At 40.1% G+C, this 21,969-nt stretch overlaps 1 protein-coding gene across 1 annotated transcript in view; it reads left to right on the forward strand.

Annotated features, from left to right (window-relative positions):
• Positions 1–977: 977 nt before the first annotated feature.
• camkmt (calmodulin-lysine N-methyltransferase) overlaps positions 978–21,969 on the forward strand; it is a gene marked incomplete at its 5' end in the record, with an annotated part of 96,304 nt that continues 75,312 nt past the window's right edge. The window contains 3 exons of the mRNA XM_083897182.1: positions 978–1,142; positions 3,051–3,229; positions 3,936–4,000. Coding sequence (XP_083753308.1) covers positions 978–1,142; positions 3,051–3,229; positions 3,936–4,000 — 409 coding nt within the window. The remainder of the gene's footprint in view (positions 1,143–3,050; positions 3,230–3,935; positions 4,001–21,969) is intronic.

The raw sequence follows: 21,969 nt of genomic DNA on the forward strand, positions 1-21,969 counted from the left end.
TATTTTTTGTTGTATGGATGAGGGAGACTGATCTATCTATCTATCTATCTATCTATCTATCTATCTATCTATCTATCTATCTATCTATCTATCTATCTATCTATCTATCTATCTATCTATCTATCATATGATATTAACATATTATTATTTATTATAACAGTGTTGTAAGTAAAAAAAAAAAAAAGTATATTTACTGTTCTTTTGAACTTTACTTTGTTATTTATATTTCTGGCAACATTTACTTTTAATCCACTATGTTTCCTCTAACTATCTTTGTTACTTGTTACTACCAGATAAAATCAGAAGAAGAAGAATTGGTAATGGTCTGTATTTATATAGAGTTTTTCTAGACTTGAGGAGCTGCTTTACACTAATTTTGTTTGCCATTCACCCATTCATACGCTGTAACATGTACTTAAGTGTCTTGCCCAAAGACACATATAGACTAGAGCCAGGAATTTAACCCACAACCTACCAGTTGAATGACAACTTGCCCTACCACTGAGCTACCATGACTCAATCCTTACTCCTTCACTTTTCCCCCTCACTTTCTCATAAAGGTTAAATACTTTCTATTGACAATTAAGTACAGTAAGTGTCATATGACTTTTACTTAAGTAATATTGTAAAAAAGTTACTTCAACCTCGAATTAAGTAATTTTCTGGTAACATACACGTACTTTTACTCAAGTATTCCATTTAGGTACTTAATACAAGACTGCATATTAACCGACTGAACTGTCATCGAGTAGCTCGATAATCGATTGCTATGTCTTGAATCCCCAAAGTGTACGGAAGTAGCACACGTCCATTGTGAGGGTAACAGGTGATCACAGTTAAAACATCTCTGCGATCATGTCTGCATTGGTGTAGCCTTATTTTTTCTACTACTACACTGCTACCGATAACTGTGACACACCTCTGCAGTCGGTGCATTTGTTTACACGTTCGTTTAAGCCCGCAACTTTGACGACACGATGGAGAGGGACTCCACCGGTGCTGCGGAAAACACGCAGCCTGCTTCGCCTTTGAGGAAAAACCTTAATGAAGACAGGTGCGCAGCTGATTCCCACACCTGCCGTGATGGGACCTGTGCTGCTGCCACTGATGTCGCCAGAGCCAGGTGGATTCTGTTAAGACAGGTACTGCGAGTCCCAGGAGTAAACACTAATGTCCTCACGGGGTTTAGACTAGGAATGTGACGATACCACTTTTCTGTGTCCGTTATCATAAAGTCGAGCATCTACCGATACCGATATTAGTCTGATACAGTCATTTTAGACCATTTATGAATTATGAAGCTGTTAACAACACATTTCAAAGACATAATTCTCCAAAAGTGCGACACATATTGTTCTCCCAAAAGGAAGACATAAACAGCCCTAACATCACTCAGTTAAAATGCTTTTGCTGGTTTCTAGTTACATTTTTACAGTCTGTGCATAGTGAAGCATGCAAAACATAGGATTTTTGGATTGTATGGGATTTTACATTTGTATCTGTCCGTTATCCAATCCAGTGATTTGGACCAGTATTGGACCGATACTGGTCCCATCCTTATCTTCCAGGTCATATATTTCATGTGTTGTATATCACTTAGTCTCTATTCCCTCTAACTCAGAGTCAGCAAATATATATATATATATATATATATATATATATATATATATATATATATATATATATATGTGTGTATATAATATAATAATATATAACCAACACAATTTCAAGTAAACAATGGAGTATCAAGCAATATATCAGTATTCTGATTTTCTAATGTATTTATAAAAAACATACTGCAGTAAAATTACAGATTACAGTGTGTACTTTTGTGTTGGATTACAGCATTAATTTACACTCAACAAAAATATAAACACACAAAGAAAAACTGTTAGTAATTGTTATATGACAAAACAGAATAACTATCCAAAAATAACAGTACAACTTTATCAATAAAGTGGCTTTAATTTGCGAGCATTAGGATCAATTTCAAAACAAAAGTCCTTGAGTAATGGCAGGAAGAACACAATGGGGGTCGATGATCCAGGTTCACAAACTTCAACTGGAACTGGAACTGTGTCCACTGGTGGACACGCCTATCCAGAACACAGAACATCCCTAAGGTGTTCGATAGGTGACGTGTCTGGTGAATACGCCGTCGTTCAGTTGTGTTGTCACAGCTGTAACGCTCAACCCAGCACTCGGCATGCCAATGGCACGCTCCCTCATGATTTGTGACATCTGTGGCATATTGACAAGTGACAAAAGTCCACATTTTGGTGTGCCATTTTATTGACAAGACCATAAGGAGTGTCTGTGTACTGGTCACGCATATTGACCACCACTCTGCCATGTTCCATGACTCTCGTGAGTTGAAATACTCAATCTGAGATCGTAGTCAATAGGAGTGGCCAAGTGACACTGGACTACTGGGTTTGAGCAAAACAAATCATTCCATAAGCAAATGCATCAAGAATCTGAGTAAATGTCATGACGTTCTATTTTTGTTCCATTTCAAGTTTGTGCGTTTATATTTTTGTTGAGTATACAAATACTGGGCAATGAATGTGAATGACTTTGTTAAACTTAAGTCTCCTGAAAATCTCTGGTTTACCTATTTAAAATAATACTGTGATATAAATGAATGTTATATTGTACACATGTTTGCTCTTGACGCTGTTTATATTGTGAATTGGGTTGCGATGGGTTGTCATCTTTAAAAAAATGGATCCACCACACATTTTACGTTTGACAAACATACATAAACTACTGCCAATCAACAGTCACTAGTTTCATTTATGGTTTAAATTAAAATAATCACCTCAGGGAACAGTTTAGACCTCTACCTATTTGTTCTATAAACTTCTGATTATAATTAGACATTGCAAGATCACATTGATTGATAGCTTTTGTTGATCGTCAAATATAAGTTCCCTATACTTATATTTGACCATCAACAAAATCTATCAATAGGCTGGTATAGCAATAATATAGTACTTGTTGCTGAGATGTGCTTTAAACAAAAAAACATGTTATTTCCACTCACACAGGTGTTGCGCCAGAAGTCAGTGGACAGTCCGCAGGTCAAACAGGCGTCTGTTCGCAGATTTGCAACGTTTGACCTTTTCAGCAGGAAAAGGCTATTCAAACAAGACCCCAGCGATACCTCAGATGGCCAGTGGGTGGAGTACAGAAGTGTCTACTTTCCAGAGTACAGTGCCTTACTCAGGTAAATACATGGAACATGTGAATGGACACTCAAGGTTTTATTGTTTCATGCTGTCATAAAACATAGCGACAGTACAGTGGGTAAAAGTCAGTATTCAACCAGTTCCAGGTGATGCTGAATTTAAAATGAAGCCTTCAGACATGCACTGAACTCTGGATAGTCTCGGTGATTCTGCAGAGGGCCTGTTTGTGTGAATACAGAATACAGGTTCCCACTATAATCTCAGATTAACGTGAATTGGCGAGTGTCCTGCTTCTCGCATGCTTAAACCAGGAATCTCCGGAGATTCTCCTGCTGTTGTGAACGCTGCTTATTCAGACAACGTCCCACTGCGTTTGTCTCGTGTGAATGACAAACTCCAGGTATGGTCAGACCAAAACACCCAGAGTTCATGTCAGAAAATGCAATTCAACTCTCTGGGGGTCTGAGTTTGTTGTCAATTTAGAAGGAACCACTCTTCATGTGCTGTCCTGTGCTCAATTTCATGTTATAGTTTTATTTAAACAACATTTATTCATTGATGTGCAGACATATTTTAAATATTGTTTAATGTTATAAATGTATCCAGTCATGTCTTATACATCTCAGTGATGTTAACTTTCCTATAAGATTGAAAAGGTAATTAACACCATTTGTCTTGTTGCAGTGACTGTAATAAATATGCAAAACATACTTTTCTGCCCACTCATGTTTTTGTGTCTTTCAGGGATAACATGGGTCCACTTAAAGTGAATGAAGTGCTCAACAGTTTCGACAACACTGGCAACGTCTGTGAGTACATGGTTTCTTTTTTCTACTTGGGCTACCGTTAATGGGCTAGTGTGTTCATGCAAGCGTGTTAAGCTGAGTTATTGTACTCCATGATTTTCATCCATTCTTCTGAGGACGCTGCCTTGACTTTCATTCGTTTGATCAATAAACAAAGCGTTGACCTATGTAAATCTTAGCCCTACATTAAGCCAGTTTCTCAGAAGCCTCATTCGGACCAGGTTTTGGTCTCCATGGGACTGACAAGGTCAGTGTTTATGTAAGAATAGGTCCTAAATAGGCAACTAGGTCCTTGTACACACACACACACACACACACACACACACACACACACACACACACACACACACACACACACACACACACACACACACACACACACACACACACACACACACACACACACACACACACACACACACACACACACACGTCTTATAGAAGGGACACGTGCTGTGCTGCAGTCTTCTTATTACACCAGTCAACAGTGACGAGTGGTTCAGTGATGAGTGGTTTGGGAGAAAAGAAAGTGTATAAGTCAAGCATATTTGCACATGCTCTGTGATATGGAGTGGAATAACATCATCGAAGCACTAGAGCCTTGATGTTGACCTTCACACACTTTGTAAAGCTTCGCTGAGTTTATTTTTGATTGAATGTAATTCAGTTTTACGCCGCTCTGTTCAGTCCTGCTGCATTTTATAGGGTGTTTTTGCTTTCCTCGTGCTCTCTAGAATGAACCTCTGACTTAAATCCTCTTTGTTGTGCCATCGTTCTGATTCCAATACACAGCCTTACTCCCTGCCGTACAGCATTTATGCATTAGAATGGCACTGATAGAGGATTTGTACAATAAAACCTGGGGTGCCTGTAGGAATTGTTACTCTCATTGTTGCAGCTGTATGATTACTGAGGTTTTGAGAAAGGCCTGTGTTTATTTTAGTTTTTGCTGGCTTAATTTTTACTAATACATTGGATAGTTTACCATGTCCTATACACCATTTATTGATCTTATTGGTTTGAGCTGCTTTAATTTCCTTATAAACTGAAAAATAGTTGTGTTCTAAAACTTTTTGACTTACATCAGTGTTTCTCAATCCTGGCCCTTGGGACACACTGCCCTGCATGTTTTAGATGTTCCCTGCTCTATCAACACACCTGACATGCAGGGCAGTGGGTACCCAGGACCAGGATCAATAACACTTATCTACATCATGTAAGAGACACACTCAGCGTGTTATACTCCGTAATAAAAAAAACCCAATAAAATATGATTTCAAATGTGATTAGGCATGACATCTCTATTTTCACTTGTTGAAGGTGTTTCTAAAGACCCTTCCTCATGTGTTTGCTGTTGTTATTAAATGTAGATATAGTTCTTGCTATCCATTTGGTTATTGGGTTGGATTTCCATATTGTGAAGAGTTATGACAAGAGTAACACGAAGAGCTGTACAAAGACTAAATGATTGCGATTGTAATACCGACCAAGGGCAATTACTAAACCGAAATGACTCTTCAGTTATTTTATGAAGATTAAAATGTGTGACAAAACAATCATTTTGATGGAATTCAGCAGTGCGGCAGGAAGATGAGAAAATGTTTTGTTGTTGATGGACTCATTTCTATATTTCTTTTCATGAAAATGATAGTTAAGATGCAAAAATGATCAGTTGTACCAATTACGAATTACATAGCAGTCATAATATCTGTCAGAATAATCCCAACATTTTTTTCTAATGTTTTTTTTATTTTTTTATAACCGTATCATGCAGCTCTAATCACACACTAGTGATGACCAGCCTGATTGCCCCACAGGAGTCAGGGTCAGAGTTGAAGGTCGTACCTTGAGGCTACTTCAATGCACAAAAGGATCAGACTATATAAGTCATGACAGAGCAGCTAGTATGTATAATCCCTTTTCTCTACAAGGAGACTAAAGGATCAATACTTTTTAAGAGGTCATCATGTTTTTGCCTTGTGGCATAGGCCCCCACTGTGCTCTTTGTAATTTGCAGATATCCAATTAGCTCTGCTTTTCTATAAAGTAGACATGTGTCTAAAGAGTCCTCTCCCTAATTTATTTCCCGTCGTAGCAGACATGTCCAGACTGCTTACTGTAGATACCCCCTCAACCCTTTGTCCCAAACTACCTCTCTCTTACCATTTCTCCACTTTCTGCCCTCACAGCCCTCCATCCCTCTCTCCTCCCAGCTGGAGTCATGCTTGGCCAGATGGGTAACTGAGTTCCTGACTTGGCCTGTGGATTAGCACAGCCGGAGATTAGAGCATAGAGGAGGGGAGAGGGGGAGATGGTGGGTGGGCATGCCAGAGGTGGAGGTGTGTGTGTGTGTGTGTGTGTGTGTGTGTGTGTGTGTGTGTGTGTGCACACATAAGGAGTGGAGAGCCACTAGTAAAGGGGACCTCATTCCTCAGACAATGAGCCAGCCATCTCCCTCTCCATCCCATGTTTGGGACTAGTAATGCGTGAGATCAATTAGGACTGGTTGAGAGGAGGCTCTGAAAGGCCTGGAGGTGACCCTGTCAGAGCTCAGGGGTCTATTTTTGAGGGTGTTAGTCAGAGAGAATCCCCATTAAATACACAAACTCACTCATATCTATTTTTGTGTGCTGCTCACAAAGACATATAACCACACACACACACAAATCTGCACAGTCTTGCTAGTTAATACATATTCTCTTTGGCCACATTCACACCCTCTCCACCCTTCCTGCTATCTTGATAATCCCTCACCCCTGAGGTGTGGACAAGCCCAAATCCTAGGGTTCCTTGTCCTCCTGAATAGCAGGCTAAAAAGTCTAGCCTGGATTAGCTCACTGCTTCCAAAATGTGTGGACTCAGCTTAAAATTGCTACCCCCTCTCAGCGTGAGCCTCTCTCCTGGCTATTGTGCTTGTCCCACCAATGTGCTCGTATTTGAACAATATGTTTTTTTTTTTTCTTAAGGTGACGATAAGCTGAAGTCAATGGTTTTACTTCAAGCTGAGAGGAGAAAGGAAAGGGGTCTCAGTGACGATGGTTTATAATTCAAGTAATGGAGTGTTTGTAGAAATGACATCATGTCACTGAGAAGAAAACTTCAAAATTATATCATAATCACATTGGGAAAATACATGCAGATTTTTTGTTCATATGCCTTAAAACCTTTTTTTTTTACTTTGGCTAAATATATTTGAGCCAAATAAATGTATAATATACACTGTTTTATTTATGTTTTCACAAATCACCCCCTCTGGTGGTCATCCACAAGTCACGGAATCGCTGTTTAAATTTGTAACTCATTATGTTGTCACTGAACGATTTGTCCCATTTCACTCGATCACTTTGAACTATTTGAACTCTGAACTTCCAGCCTTCCTGGATCTTTTGCTGACAGTGGGAGCTTGTAATTGTAAGAGAGCTTTGTGCGGGCGTTGTTTGGGGTTTCAGGGGTGCTTGTTTCCTGCTAGGGATCAGGATTTTAGTACACAATACAGGCCCTTGGGGTTGGATGACCAAGAATGCATCAGAGGAGATGTGTGTGTGTGTGTGTGTGTGAGTGAGTGTTTGAGAGGGTTTAGGTAGAGCTTGTTGACATTGCAGGGCTTTTGGTAAGAGGACTTTTACGGCTGTGGGGTTACTTGTTGGGTTTGACGTTGCAGGATAAAGTCCAAACTCGCATGTATACACGCAGGACAAAATGTATCTTTGCTGTGTGTTGTTGGTGTTTGGATTCTTCCACACATGTTAAATCCTCAGTTAAAGCGATGCTGTGCGTCAGTGCATTAGTGTGTGTTTGTAATCAAGAGCCAAGCGTCCTAATGAAGCTTAATAGCACCTTCTTCACTACGGCTGTCATTGTGTGAAAGGCTTTCTAGCCTTTCAGCCTCTCAGTCATCCCTATTATCTACCACAGACTTCACCTATCACCCCCGCTGGTAAATGCTATAAGCCCAGAATGTTTGAGTGTCATGATTGAGCGCAGCGGTGAACTGGTGGCAGTTACCCGCTCATTTCTATGGCTCTCTGAGATTATAAACGTCTGCATATGTTACACTTACAGAAATGTTGTCCTTTTGAACAAGACAATCATCGCTACATATCAGAGCAGTGTTCTTTGTTGGTTTTTCACATTGTTGGGCAGGTGTGTGTTTCTTCTGTAGTGAATCTATCATGCTCATGTATGTATGTTTAATTTGTTGCTAAGCGTCCTTAGTGACTGTGTGTGTGCGTGCATGTGTACTGCACATATGTGTGTGTGTGTGTGTGTTGCAATAGGTGCCCCCCGTAGCCTCCCCTTGTTTCAAGCCTACCACGGAGCCCTGTTTGCATAATTATGCTAATTCATTGTGCCATAGTGCTAATTAGACCTTGTTAGACAGTAGTGCCAGACCGGGAGCTGGCAGCACATGCACACACACACACACACACACACACACACACACACACACACACACACACACACACACACACACACACACACACACACACACACACACACACACACACACACACACACACACACACAGAGAGACACACACTCACTCATTGACTGTTGTGTCAATGACAAGGTTTGTGGTTCCCCTCTGTGCTGTTTATAACATGCTCTCTATAGAAAAATGTTCTCTACTGTGCGCTCTGGACTGAGCTCAGGTGGCTCCTCTGATTTTTATTTAAGCTCATGGAACAAAAATCAATGTTAAACATGAACGCTGTCAGCTTCCTCAGAATCTGTTCCATGCCCATATTCTCATTATTATCTCTTATTCCTCAGAGCGGATGCTAATTGCTCATTTGCAAGCAATTTATTTTATTTATCTCAACACTTCTCTTCATTTATTTTAGATGTTGCATATGTCTATTATGATTACAGCCACTAACACACAACTCCCTTTACTTACTGTGTGGATTTTGTCATCAGTCAATCCAATTTCTTCATAAAAACACATTTCTTAAAACACAGATTTTAGTCCTCCTCATAAAATAGTGGCATTTTGGAAGATATCAGTTTAGTAAGAAAATTAATTCATGTTCGTGATGATATTTAACTCATTTTTGTGTCCGAAATTCTACTGCATGGGCTAATTTACATAAAAAACCAGGTGACCCAAACTGGGCTTTTAGAATACAGCTCATGTAAATGATTAATTAATGCTTTAAAAGAGATTAAATATATGGTTTGGGTGTTGACAATTGAGCCATCGGCTTTTTAGTTATACATTGATTTTTAGCCATTATGGTTTAATATGCTGTGGTCAGGTAGCGGTTATTTAGACCTCAATGCTTAGTTGTATTACTTGTTGAGATGAAAGTGGATCAGTAAATATGGTATTATGTCATGTCAAACATTTTATTGGTGGCAGCTGCTCTTTGATTTGTTTGTGTAAACAAGAGTGCCCCTAAATATTTTATTACTTTATATTTTTTACTACTTTTTACAGTTTGTTTCGTCAGTTGCATAAAAATGTACTATTTTTCAGCCATTGTTACTGCAACTGTTTCATTAAATTTAACCACAAAGTAAAATCGTTGTGTGCACACGGGCACTGCACTGTGTGTGTGTGTCACTTTGTGGTGTAGGAGGTTGGGGCTGGAGGAAGTGTAAGCAAGAGTTGAGTGGGTTGAGGGCACATTAAGAGAGAGAGAGAGAGAGAGAGAGAGAGAGAGAGAGAGAGAGAGAGAGTTGCCAGTTGATTTAATTGTAAGCAATTGATTTTTTGCTTGTGCAGCCTTGTCTCCTTCATCCGTTCACTGGAGAAAACAAGGAACGGGGACTTGCCTGAAGTAGTGTCGGGTGCTGGAGGCTCCCTGACGTTGGAGAAGTTAACAGTCACTGCTGTATTTGTGAGCACCATTTGATGCTAATGTGTAGATGCACACATTAAGGTTAACAAGACATGCACATGCACACAGGCTGAAATTCCCTGCAGTAAACCACCATTATGACTTTGAGCACAACAGGAATTTGTGCTTGAATGAAAGAGAGTGAGTTAGTGTGTGTGTTTGTCTGTGCGTGCACATGTGTCTGCATGTGTGCGCACTATTACCAGTAAGCGGTGGGGATTAAGTTCAGGAAATGAGTAGAGCGTTAAAGGGTGCTTCCCTGCCCAGTGCTCTTGCATTGTCACCACTGCTAATACTCAGCTAATTACAAGGACATAACAGCCACCACAGTCTGTAACCCTCATGTCTCTCCACTTTGTCCCCTCCCTTTCTTAGGTTACCCCTTCTCTCTAGAATTAGGGGATAGAGAGAAAGAAAAAAGAAAGAGTAATAACAGGTCGCTTCCCTGCCTAAAAGCTCACCCTCCCTCTGGACAGATACAATTATTGGATTTTTCTCCATTTAAGTCACCCAACCCTCGTGTGCCCCTCCTGGCAATGTCCCCCATGGTGCCTAAGCTCAGCATTCACAGGCCTGTTCACCTAAGTAACACATACATGCACACACAATGAAAGTGAGTGAGCGAGAGTGTGATATCACTGACTGGTGATTAATATTTGGAACACTGTGCCACCTAGGGCATATCAAGCAAGCTTTAAATATGTTATACATTTAAAAGCTTTGCGTTGAAGTTAAAAAGGTGCCAGGTGTCTTAAAAGCTTAGAAGTGCTTTCAATTGCTACACTCAATAAATACCAGTATATAGTATATCCTGATTATCTCCCACAGACTCTGTGTGTGAGCAAAGTGAACAATTCAGAACTACAAACCCTCAATGCCGCGACCCTCGTGTGGAGGATAAAGCGGTAGATGATGAGTGAGTGCGAGTGATATTCAATTTATTGTTAATGACAGACTTTCGAGCTGCTACTTTTTTTTTACCTTTACCTTTTTTTTTTACCTTGTTCTATCGATCAAGTTACAAAGGATAAATTGCACATTTCCACTCACACTGTTGTAGGAAGCCAGCGAATCATTGAGAATGGCATTTTAAACACGTTTTATATTGTTCAAATTTCAAATTTAACTGGTATGTACAACTATGTGTTTTTTTGTTAATACACTATTTTAGCACAAGGTAAATGGACAATTAATGTCAGCTATTGAAAGTTATTCTAGAAAAAATATGCAAAAATCACTTACTCACAGGACATTTTATGGTTAAAATAAGCAAAAAACATTTTGAGCTTAAGTTCTTTAAAGGTATAAAGGAACTTCAATTAACAAAACCACAGACACATTTTAAAACTGGTGTTTTCTTAAAGCAGATGAATGTACCCAGTATATTTTTTTTATTTTTTTAGGAATGTAGATTACGCTCTCTTTTTATTATCACATTCACTGCACATGTATATTTTGTTTGCATGCCTCCCAAATGTGTCCACAAATACAAATGTGCTGAGTATGCTCCATTAGAGAGCTAAGTGATTAGCGCATGGTAGTTAATTTGGCTCTCCTCCCTCTTGTACCCGTCAAGTGCACCACTGTGTAATTCCAAAGGCACAAGTGTGTGGACATGTAAGTGCATCTATGTGTGTGTGTGTAATGATGTTTTAAAACAAACAGATGATTAATGTGATTAGTGTGTTGGTCGGGGATTTGAACAGCTATAGTAAATGGCTGCATTGGCATATGGGAATAGGTTTTGGCTCCACTCCAAACACTGTTTCAGGGTGTTTCATTTACTTTGCATTGTCCTTGTGTTGTTTTCATGGTCATTATCTGATGTAAAGAAAAAAAATAAAATGGTCATTTTAAACCCAATAATAGCATTTAGGGCCTGTGTGTTGTCTGCGGGAATACTGTGGTTACATTATAATCCATTTGACTTAGTGTTAGATAGGCATTTTAAGAATAATCACTGTTAATAAACTAAGTAAAGTCATTCTTATGCACCTACCAAGTCACATATTACAACTGAGATGATGTGCCCTTTAGATAATTGTGTGATACTCTGCCATTGACCTCAGAGATGCTCTCTGTGTCCTGACCTCACCTGATTTTCAGAAGTGAATTTACTATTAAACAACATAGATACTTGATAAGAAAACTAATACTCTTTCCCTGGTTTCCCATCCTATTGAAATAATTTTTCTGGGACCATTTTTATTTTCAAATCAAAAATACCGAACAGAGGAGTGCAGCAGCTGATTATCAGCCATCCAACCTGTAAACATGTCTTTGCTGAAACTGCTAATGTGTTTGATATTTATCCAAGAATCCATTAACTTGCTTGGTGACTCACTGAATGGCTTCACCGCACCAACTGCTACAGTCACTTGTTCACTCACTGTCGGTCTCTCTCTGTCTGGAGACTCTCTAAATAGCCCCATGGGGGCCTTTAACTGTCAGTTGGCTCTACCAACTCTAAAGTAGGTGTTGACGCTAATGGGTGTGCTAAATGCAAATGTGAGTTACCACAGGCCTCTGAGGGGAAAGTTAACTGATTTTCAAGTGGCCCTCAGAGACTCTCCCTCAAACACTAACTAGCTGTAGTGTATCTCAGTCGGCTGAAGCTGTGGTGGCTGTTTGAACTGTGATCTGCCAGGTTGTGCTGAGGCTTTAAAAAAAACAAAACAAAAAACCCCCCCAAAACTTTTTATGTCAGTGTTGAGAGTTTAAAAAGATGTATGACTGAATGAATGAATGAAAACTGTGAAAACGTACCTGTGCGTGATTTATAATACTTGGATATGTTGATTTTTGTGCCACTTCTGAGGCACACAACTTTTGTTAGACTGTTAACTGTTTTACTTTATCGATTTCTTTTCCTGTCTTTCTTTGTCACTCTTTCATACACACACACACACACACACACACACACACACACACACACACACACATGAACACACAAACACACACACACACGCCCCTCTTCTTACTCGGTCCCTCTATCTGTCCACAGCAGGCCATGGCGCCATAGACCTTTGTGCTTGTCCACTGAGGCTGAATATACCCCCACCCCAACCTGACCACCACCTTCTCTCTCTCTGCTCTCTTTAACACACACACACAGAATTAGTTCATAAATGGTATGTAGCCATAAGTCGAGACCCTCAGATCCTTTATATCCTCATTTGTTTAAAACCCTCTTCCTGCCCAAATAGCCATTAATAAATAACGTTTTAAAAAAGAAATAATAAAAACAAATAGTGTAGTCCATGTCTGGAAAACCTTCAGTGGCAGGCTACACTGCAACCAATGCAAGGGATACATGCCAAAACCCTTCTTGTCTGACCTCTTCTCTCCTACTAGGACACACTGTAAAAAGTGTCTTTCATGTACATGAAGTCCAAATTGCCTGTAAGAAAAGACTTGCATTACACACATAATAACAATGAACCGTGACGGGTATGCAGGTCAGTTAATGACAGGTGCACCAGCAAATTAAATCACTGGTTGCTTTAATTGGAATATTGCTAGAATTATGTCTTTTTTTTGGCTGTTTGGATATGATTACAGACTCCTAAATATATAATTTGATGAGAGGCTTTTGAAAAGTACAGTACATTGGGAATGACCAGTGAAAAAGAAGTTAGATTTTTTTTTGCACACCAACTTATCATGTCAGTGCTACAGGCTCATTTTTTTTCCATTGTGTGCTGCTTCTATTAACAGCTTCCCTGTTTCACCCTCTCTGCTGTGCCTTTTCCCTCCCTCTCTGCCTCCTCTCACTCTCTCCACCCACCAGTGATTGCACAATCTTCCCATCACCACCACAATCATAACAGCCTGGATTCTGTGCCAATGTGTAGCCATTGCCAGTCTGTGGATGTGTAAAATGACACACACACACACACACACACACTCATGCACGCAAGCACGTGTCCTGGAGGAGAAATACAGTTAAAGCTTTTATGCTACGTTCCCAAGTGGCTGTTTTCGAGCTCAGCCACAATGGAGGGCCTAATGTGGATTTGTTTAGAGAGCTGGTTAATTGGAGTGGGATGCTCTAATTGCACCTCTTTCATGGTGTGCATGAGCATGTTTGTGCATATGCGTGTGTGAGTGTGCGAATGTAAATGTCACCTGTCTTTTGTTTGGACTGTGTGTGGGAAAATGTTTGCTTAGCTATAACTCTATCACACACACACACACACACACACACACACACACACACACACACACACACACACACACACACACACACACACACACACACACACACACACACACACACACACTAATACAATAAGCTACATAACTGGTGTGAAGTGTCTAAGTGCAGAGAGCACAAGAGGAACACATATTGAGAGAGATGCATGAGTAGTGTGTCTTTACAATCACAGTAAGCCACTGTACGTTGAGGGGCTTCCATTTATGTAAACACAGAACTTTGTCAGTGTTGACTTCCAGTTGGGGGGGCTCTGAGTCCATATGAATGTGTGTATGCGTGTGTGTACTCTTTTTTTTTTTTTAAGACTCATACTAGATAAACATTGATTCTGAATTATGGCAGTCACCAGATGACATCACAGTAAAACATCAGTGGTATATTTTTTGGGGCAATAACATGTTTAACAGTGCTTTCTACCAATAAACACCACTATAGGTACAATGTTCAGGAAGAATGGTGTGTAATCATTCAGAAGAGACTATGCCAAACAGCACTTAAGCTGTGGTGGTGCCACCAAAGCCTACACAGTCGGTTTTCACAGACGTGTGTGTATATGTTGGGTCTGATTGTGGATCTTTGTATGTATGTTGATACCTCTGCGTGAGTCCAAAACACATGGCGTGCCCTATGTAAGCCATAAGCCTAAAGCTAATCAATGATTGTCACTTAAGCCCATTCTCATCGCGTACACACACACACACACACACACGTTTGTGCAGCTTTCGAAGTGAGGACCCTCATAGACATAAGGCATTCCCTATACCCTAACCTTAAACATCACAACTAAGTGCCTTACCCTAAACCTAAACCCAAGTCTTCACCCTTCAAACATGTGAGGACCAGCCAAAATGTCATCACTTTTCCTAAACGTCCTCACTCATATGGTTTATATGATTGTTGGTCCTCACAAATCAACACATACAAGAACACAAACGATGCTTTAGTGATCATCTGAAACCTATTATGGTCCTTTAGTTCCTTTTTTTGTGTGCTACTGATTGCTTTCATTTGTCAATATGAGACAAGACAGTGATCTATTTTGTTTGTCTTTTTGTTTGTCCGTCTAAATGTACATATTATTATTAGTATTATTAGTCACCATTCTGAGCACAGTCACTGCAGTTCTCAAGAGAAGCAATCAGATCACTTAAGAGGCTGCATGGCCTGTGCTCTGTGGCCTAAAGCTCCATGTCTTCCCATATATGTCTCTCTCCCCTCTCTGTCTTTAATGCGTCTCTTCAACACATACAAAAAAACCCCAGCAGCCATGGCCATCACTCTTTATCTCCTCTCTCCTCACCCTCACCCTGCCTCTTCTCTCGAAACCAGCCCTGCCTTCAGTCCTTTACCTCCATGGGGGGAAAATGACAAGGTCATGTAGATAAACATAGAAAAAGGAAAGTGGAAGAGATCAAGAGACAGAGAGAGCTGAAATGAACCATCTCATTTGGACATTAGCCCCCGGGCATCTGTGGTGAGAGGCCAGATAGCAGATAAAGTCCAAGTTGTTTATAAGGCATTATTTAGCCTCAGTTAGCCAGCTGCTTTGTCAAGTTAGTGCTGGGGAAAATGAAGGGCAGAGTAATACAAGACTTTCTTTCCCAAGGTGCTGGTGTTTTACTCACCGGGAGTTTAATAGTTAAGTCTTTTCTAGAGCTATACGTTACCACGTAGAGGAGCTGTCACCCAGAATCACAAATAACCAACCATAGCAAATGTACAGCATTTACATTGGTTTGAAATTCATCCTAAAATGCAGTAAGCATATTAAAGAATGATGTACTACAATAGCATCATGTTTTAGCCTCTGCCTCCTTTAACACAACCAACTATTATGTTTTGTTCTTATGGATATGTGCACTCTGCATTACTATATATCTGATCTTCAGCTCTTTAGGTGTTCTGATCTGATTAAATGCTTTAATTGTGAGTGTCTCCATTGTGGGACTAATAAAGGATTATCTTGTATTAAGGAGAAGTTGTTTACAGTGACACTGAGGAAAGATTGAGTGCTTTTCTTTGCTTAGAGTTCTCAAATTTTGTATCCATGACATTCTAAAAAGTTTTATTGTTATCATAATTATTGCTTTTGTATCAACATCTGATTACTGGTGCAGCAATATAAACTCTCTTGCTGTGTGGAAGCCAGCTATTTTTAAATCTCAGCGCAGAACACTCAACTCAACTCAAGTCCTTGATAAATAATGAGAACAATTTGTTCAGGCTTATGCACAAAAACAACTTTGTTTGTTGTAGGCACAAAAGTCACTCGGCAAACATTCTGGCTTGGGTTAAAATAAGTACTTTTTCAGAGGACTTTTTTCATTATGGTTAGGATTACAAACATCCCAGTCACAACTGATAACGTAAATAAGTCTAATGTTTTGTCAACCCGGTCATTTCTTTTCTCTGGGTTCTCTGGTTCCCTACCAAAGTCCAGAAACATGCAGATTTGGGGATTAGGTAAATTGGACTGGCGATCTGTCCAGGGTGTACCCCACCTTTACTTTGTACCTTTTAATTTGAACATTTTAAATCACTCAAAAAGACTTAAAGACTCTTCTATTTGGCCTTCACTCATGGTCAAAATGGTCAACTCGGAGTTTACCTTTTTTATTATGTTACTGTTTTACTTTTATGTTTGTATTGATTTTATTTTTTATACTTTTTATGTTGCTATGCCTTCAACTCGGTAAAGCAATTTGGTCAGCCTTGGTTGTTTTTAAATGTGCTCGAGAAATAAAGTTGACTTGACTATGTAAGCTGACCCTCGTGTAGAGGATAAAGCGGTAGAAGATGGATGGATTATTATTATTATTTTTAATAGGAGCCTGTGTTTTTAATCTTTTCTATAATTTATTATGAGTCCAAAGTTTCAGTTAAGTGATTGCATGGTCATTATAACTTTTGCGTATACTACAAAAAAAGGCATGATGCAGTGATGATCCCCTTCTATGTTGACTGCGCTGTAGAATGAAACATGGATGGGGTTGGAGAGAGTGGAGAGAGGACAGGAAAAAGAGTAGACTGTCTGATGGAGATATATCATTACACTGTTATATGTGTAATCTATTGTGCTGCCATTGAACAGCAGCAGTGTGGGATTGGCAGAAGGCCATGCACACACACACACGCTGAGCTTCCAGTGGGGCAGTAATAGAGGGTGTGAGTGTATTAGCTGCTACAGTCCAAGTGTTAAGTGCTGGCCTGTTGCGTGTGAGATCGATGACAGCCGGACGGCCCCTCAGTCACACAGACGCACACACACACACACACACACACACACACACACACACACACACACACACACACACACACACACACACACACACACACACACACACACACACACACACACACACACACACACACACACACACACACACACACACACGGCGCTGTGACACATAGCCTGAGGTCAGGGGTCATTCACAGACACCACTGTCTGTATTTCTGTGTGTATATATATATGTATCTATCAGAAACACTTTCCGTGTCTATTAGACACACACACACACACACACACACCCTGTCCTGTGACCACAGGGTGGGGCCGTTGTCAAGCACCAGTGGTCCATCGATACTTGGGCAGGGCTCTAATGCCTGCTGTCTGCTGATGGACACTGGCCTGCCTCCGGGGACCATTAGACTCATTGGGACACAGGCAAACACACACACATTGCTACACTTACATGGAACACATAAACAAACCTAATACTTACACAGTAGATAGGCGCACACTTACACCGTTACACAGATGTACAGTACATACACGCATTTCAGTTTTAATGTTTTGAGCAAAGTACAACGCCGTAGTTTATGTAGCACTAGTTCTGCACCAACAAGATATGAAATAAAGGGATAGTTCATATCAATTTAGTCAAATATGGCAAATTATGGGAACTTTATTAAACTTCCTGGATGTTCAAAATCCTTAAAAGGAAAAGGTTTTTGAAGGTTTTTCTATAACTCAATGTCCTTTGGTGCTTTGGTTACTTCTTCCACTGAGTTCAAGCACTTTTTTTCCAAGTAACATGCAGTTCATATCTACTACAGTACACCTCATCTTCAAAAGTGCACTGCTGCTGTAGTTGTGTATGATGCCATCGCACACAATGCTCTTCTTTCCTGTCCTGAACCAGGCAGTGTTACGGTCATTATGTCATCAGTGTTCAGAGTGCTGCAGGGTCAAGTGTTACGTTCTGATCCCTTGCCTTGCCATCCATCGAACTGCAATCCAGACACCATTTGCACCACTCCTCTCTACTTAACTCTGGCTCGTTGGTCCTTTTCTTCATTCATTTTTTTTTCTTAGCACCACACCTCTCATTTTGGTAGCTCTCTTACATCCAAGTGTTAGACACAGCACCTTTTTTCAGTGAATTAGCTGAACAACAGTTTTCTGTACCTTTAAAAAAAACAAAACAAGTAGAACATGAGAAAACAGATACCTAGACGATACATCAGATTGAGTGCATCTACAGTTTGTTGCACAGTCAATTCCTTACAAATTGACAGTATTATTTATCATTGAGAGGAAAAAACATATATACATACTACAGTTTTCAAATAACAAACATAAAATAGTTAATAATATAAACAATTCAAACATCATGATGCTTACTGGACATGACTGAAGTACATCAAGTAGGAAGTACGTAGGTTGTTTTAGCATTAGCATTTTGTCTTGCAGTTGTATGTAATAAAAAGTGCTGTAGTACAGCATATCTTATATAAACATGTGTCCAGATCATTGTATGCATTCTATTTTAATGTATTGCACAAACGGAACAGTTCACTACTGTCAGCTGTATCCCAGCATGTGCTCAGAACTCCTGAGATCCAAACTGAAGTCCTACAGTTCACAGTGTTTTCATCAGTAAACCAGCATATTCATTTAGATTTTATCATGATCAATCATGTACATTAACTCACCTACTCATCTTCTACCACTTTATCCTCCACATGAGGACAAAGGTGTGCTGGTGCCAATCCCAGCCGACATAGGGCAAAAGGTGGAGTACACCCTGGACAAGTCACTAGTCCATCAATGGGCCATAGAAACAAACAACCATTCACAATCACACTCACGGCCATTTTGCCTAATCCCCAAATCAGCATGAGAACCTGGAGAAAACCCACACACACACGGGGAGAAAACACAAACTCCATGCAGAAAGACCCTTGTTCAGGTCGTCTTGCTGCAAATGCAAGATTGCTAACTACTGCACCAACCGTGTGGCCCTGTATCAAACAAATCATTTAAAGTGGAATATCTACATGAGCCTCAATATGCATGTGTTCAAAGCATGCCTTAATACCAGCGTCACTGCAAACCTGCCGGATTAACACATTCAGGCAAAGTATTATAAGGAAATGTAATAATTGACTTTGAACATATGAAATTGTTTAGTTTGGAAGGTTGTTGATTTCCATGACTGGCTGCCTACTTTAAATACATAATGTTTTTTCCCCACAGACATTTACTTTTTCTATTCCTCTAACAGAGCTGCGTTCATGTATAGTAACAATATGATTAAAATCCCAGAGATCTTTTTCTTTTCTTTGTTTCCAAGGCTGTCAGTAACAGCAAATCCTCATTAGACCAGTTAATTACTAGCCAACACTGCAGCAGTCTTTGTTTTATTGGTGCTGCACTTTAAAAGGCAACCACACAAAACAGTCATGTAATAAAATTACATAGGAGGAAGAATTTAAGTGCAACAAGTTGTGATAAAGCTCTTGATGATCCAAGTTAAAAAATACGTCTATGTCTAAGTATAAATGCTGTGTCATGCTCTTAGAGGATAGATGCATGCTTATAAAGTGAGCCAGTCTTTCTTTGTGTCTTTTTGTCTTGTTGTCCCTCTGTTTATCGATTTAAAACAACAATTCAAAGAAGTCTCATCAAGCCCAGATGTTGACAACAATCAAGAGTAGAATTGCAGAAGACAGGATGATGGCAACACACAGGCGAGACGCAAAGAAAGTGAAAGATGATGAGAAAGAACAGTGAAAGGACACCTTGAGAGAGTGAAAAGAGGGAGATGGGTCCTGACAGGGGAAGGGGGCTGTTTACAGATTTGCCTGCATCAAACCCAAGTGCCTGTGGGCATCATCACAGACACACAGACACACACACACACACACATGCACACACAGATGCACAATGATAACCCATCTGCACTTGCCAAGTGTTGTTTAATCCAACCTGACTTGCACTCGACGGAAAAAGCAAATTCACTTCCACTCACAGTCTGGAAAACGGAGCGCTCTTCACATAAATGGCAGTGCTCTGAATTACCGCGTTTATGTGTGTGTATGTGTGTGTGTTCCTACTGGCATGTACACACACACTCACATGGGTCTTTTTATTTTTGTGAGGCTTTTTTTTTTCTCTCCTGTGCGTGTGTTTACATGTATTGGTGGTGACAACCTCTTGAGTAGTACCCCCTTCATTGTCTGACAGGCAGATAGCTAGGCTGCTCTGCTCCCTATTGTTAAGGGCCTGTCATCAAACCCTGCTTGTACAGCCAATTATACTGCCTCTATGTGTGTGTGTGTGTGTGTGTGTGTGTGTGTGTGTGTGTGTGTGTGTGTGTGTGTGTGTGTGTGTGTGTGTGTGTGTGTGTGTGTGTGTGTGTGTGTGTGTGTGTGTGTGGGAGACAAACTAGTTTGCACTTTGTTGATTGTCTACATCTTCATGTGTGCTAATGCATGTTTGTGTTAATGAGCCTGCTTGTTTTTGCAAAAACGAGCATAAGCTGTGTCTATGAGCCCGTGCGTGCAGGTGAGGGTGTGTGCTTGATTTGTTTATCTGCACCACAATGAGAGTGAGAAGAGAAGATCAGGGCTGACGAGCCATTGTTTGACAGGCTGATAGTTTTGCTGGAGCGCTTTGCTGTACTCCCCTCTCCTCTCCATTGTTATGTGACATTGTCATTAAGCCCTTGTTGCCCAGTCAAAATGGGCAGAAGTGCTTGTTGGCTACAGCGCTGTCACTTGTGAAGAGGAGTAGGTGAGTCTATGAACGCACATACATAAATACACACATAAAGACACGAGAGGCGCAGAGTTGGATGATTTTTTTTTTTTGCACAGTACCTATGGTGCTTGATGTATTATTGAAATTCTCACATAATACTGTTAAAAAAGACACAAGCTGTGCTGATGAAATGTGGCACCCTGCAGTGCTTAAAGAGCTAAGGAGAAAATTTACCTCAATATTTATAATATGAGATGAAAACTGTCTGTGTATGAGACAAAAACAATGATTGTACCGCCATTGTCATGAAAATTGTTTTTTTAAATCTTCTATTTGGCTAAAAATCAGGTTGTTGGTGTTGGGGTAGCACTTAACGCATGTTGCATGTTCTGTGCGTGGGTTTTCTCTGGGTTCTCCAGCTTTCTCCCACAGTCCAAAAACATGCAGATTTGGGGATTAGGCAACTTTGGACACTCTGAATTGCCTGTAGGTGTGAGTGTGAGAGTGAATAGTTGTTTGTCTCTATGTAGCCCCTGTGATGGTCCGGTGACCTGCCCAAAGTGTATGCCGCCTTAGCCTATGTCAGCTGGGAGTGGCACCAGTGACCCCTGCAACCCTCATGTGCAGGATAAAGGGGTAGAAGATGAGTGATTGAGTGAGTTGTCAGGTGGTGCAACAGTGAAATTCTGTAGCACTTTTAAAGTATGATAAGAAAGAAGTAGCCAGAAACAAACTGCAACTCTTAAAAGCAAAAGCATTTTTAAATATTTGTAGTGATGCTTTTGTTGTCTGTCTCAATCTCTTCTATAAGACTTGAATTTAATTTTTTGAATACAAACGTAAAATGTGAAGCCAAACTTGTCCCAGAATGAACCTTTTTCTTGTTTCCCTTAATGTTTGTCATATTGACCCTGACCCTAACCCACAA

This window comes from Microchirus variegatus (genome assembly GCF_963457635.1).
Source record: "Microchirus variegatus genome assembly, chromosome: 11".
NCBI lineage: Eukaryota > Metazoa > Chordata > Actinopteri > Pleuronectiformes > Soleidae > Microchirus > Microchirus variegatus.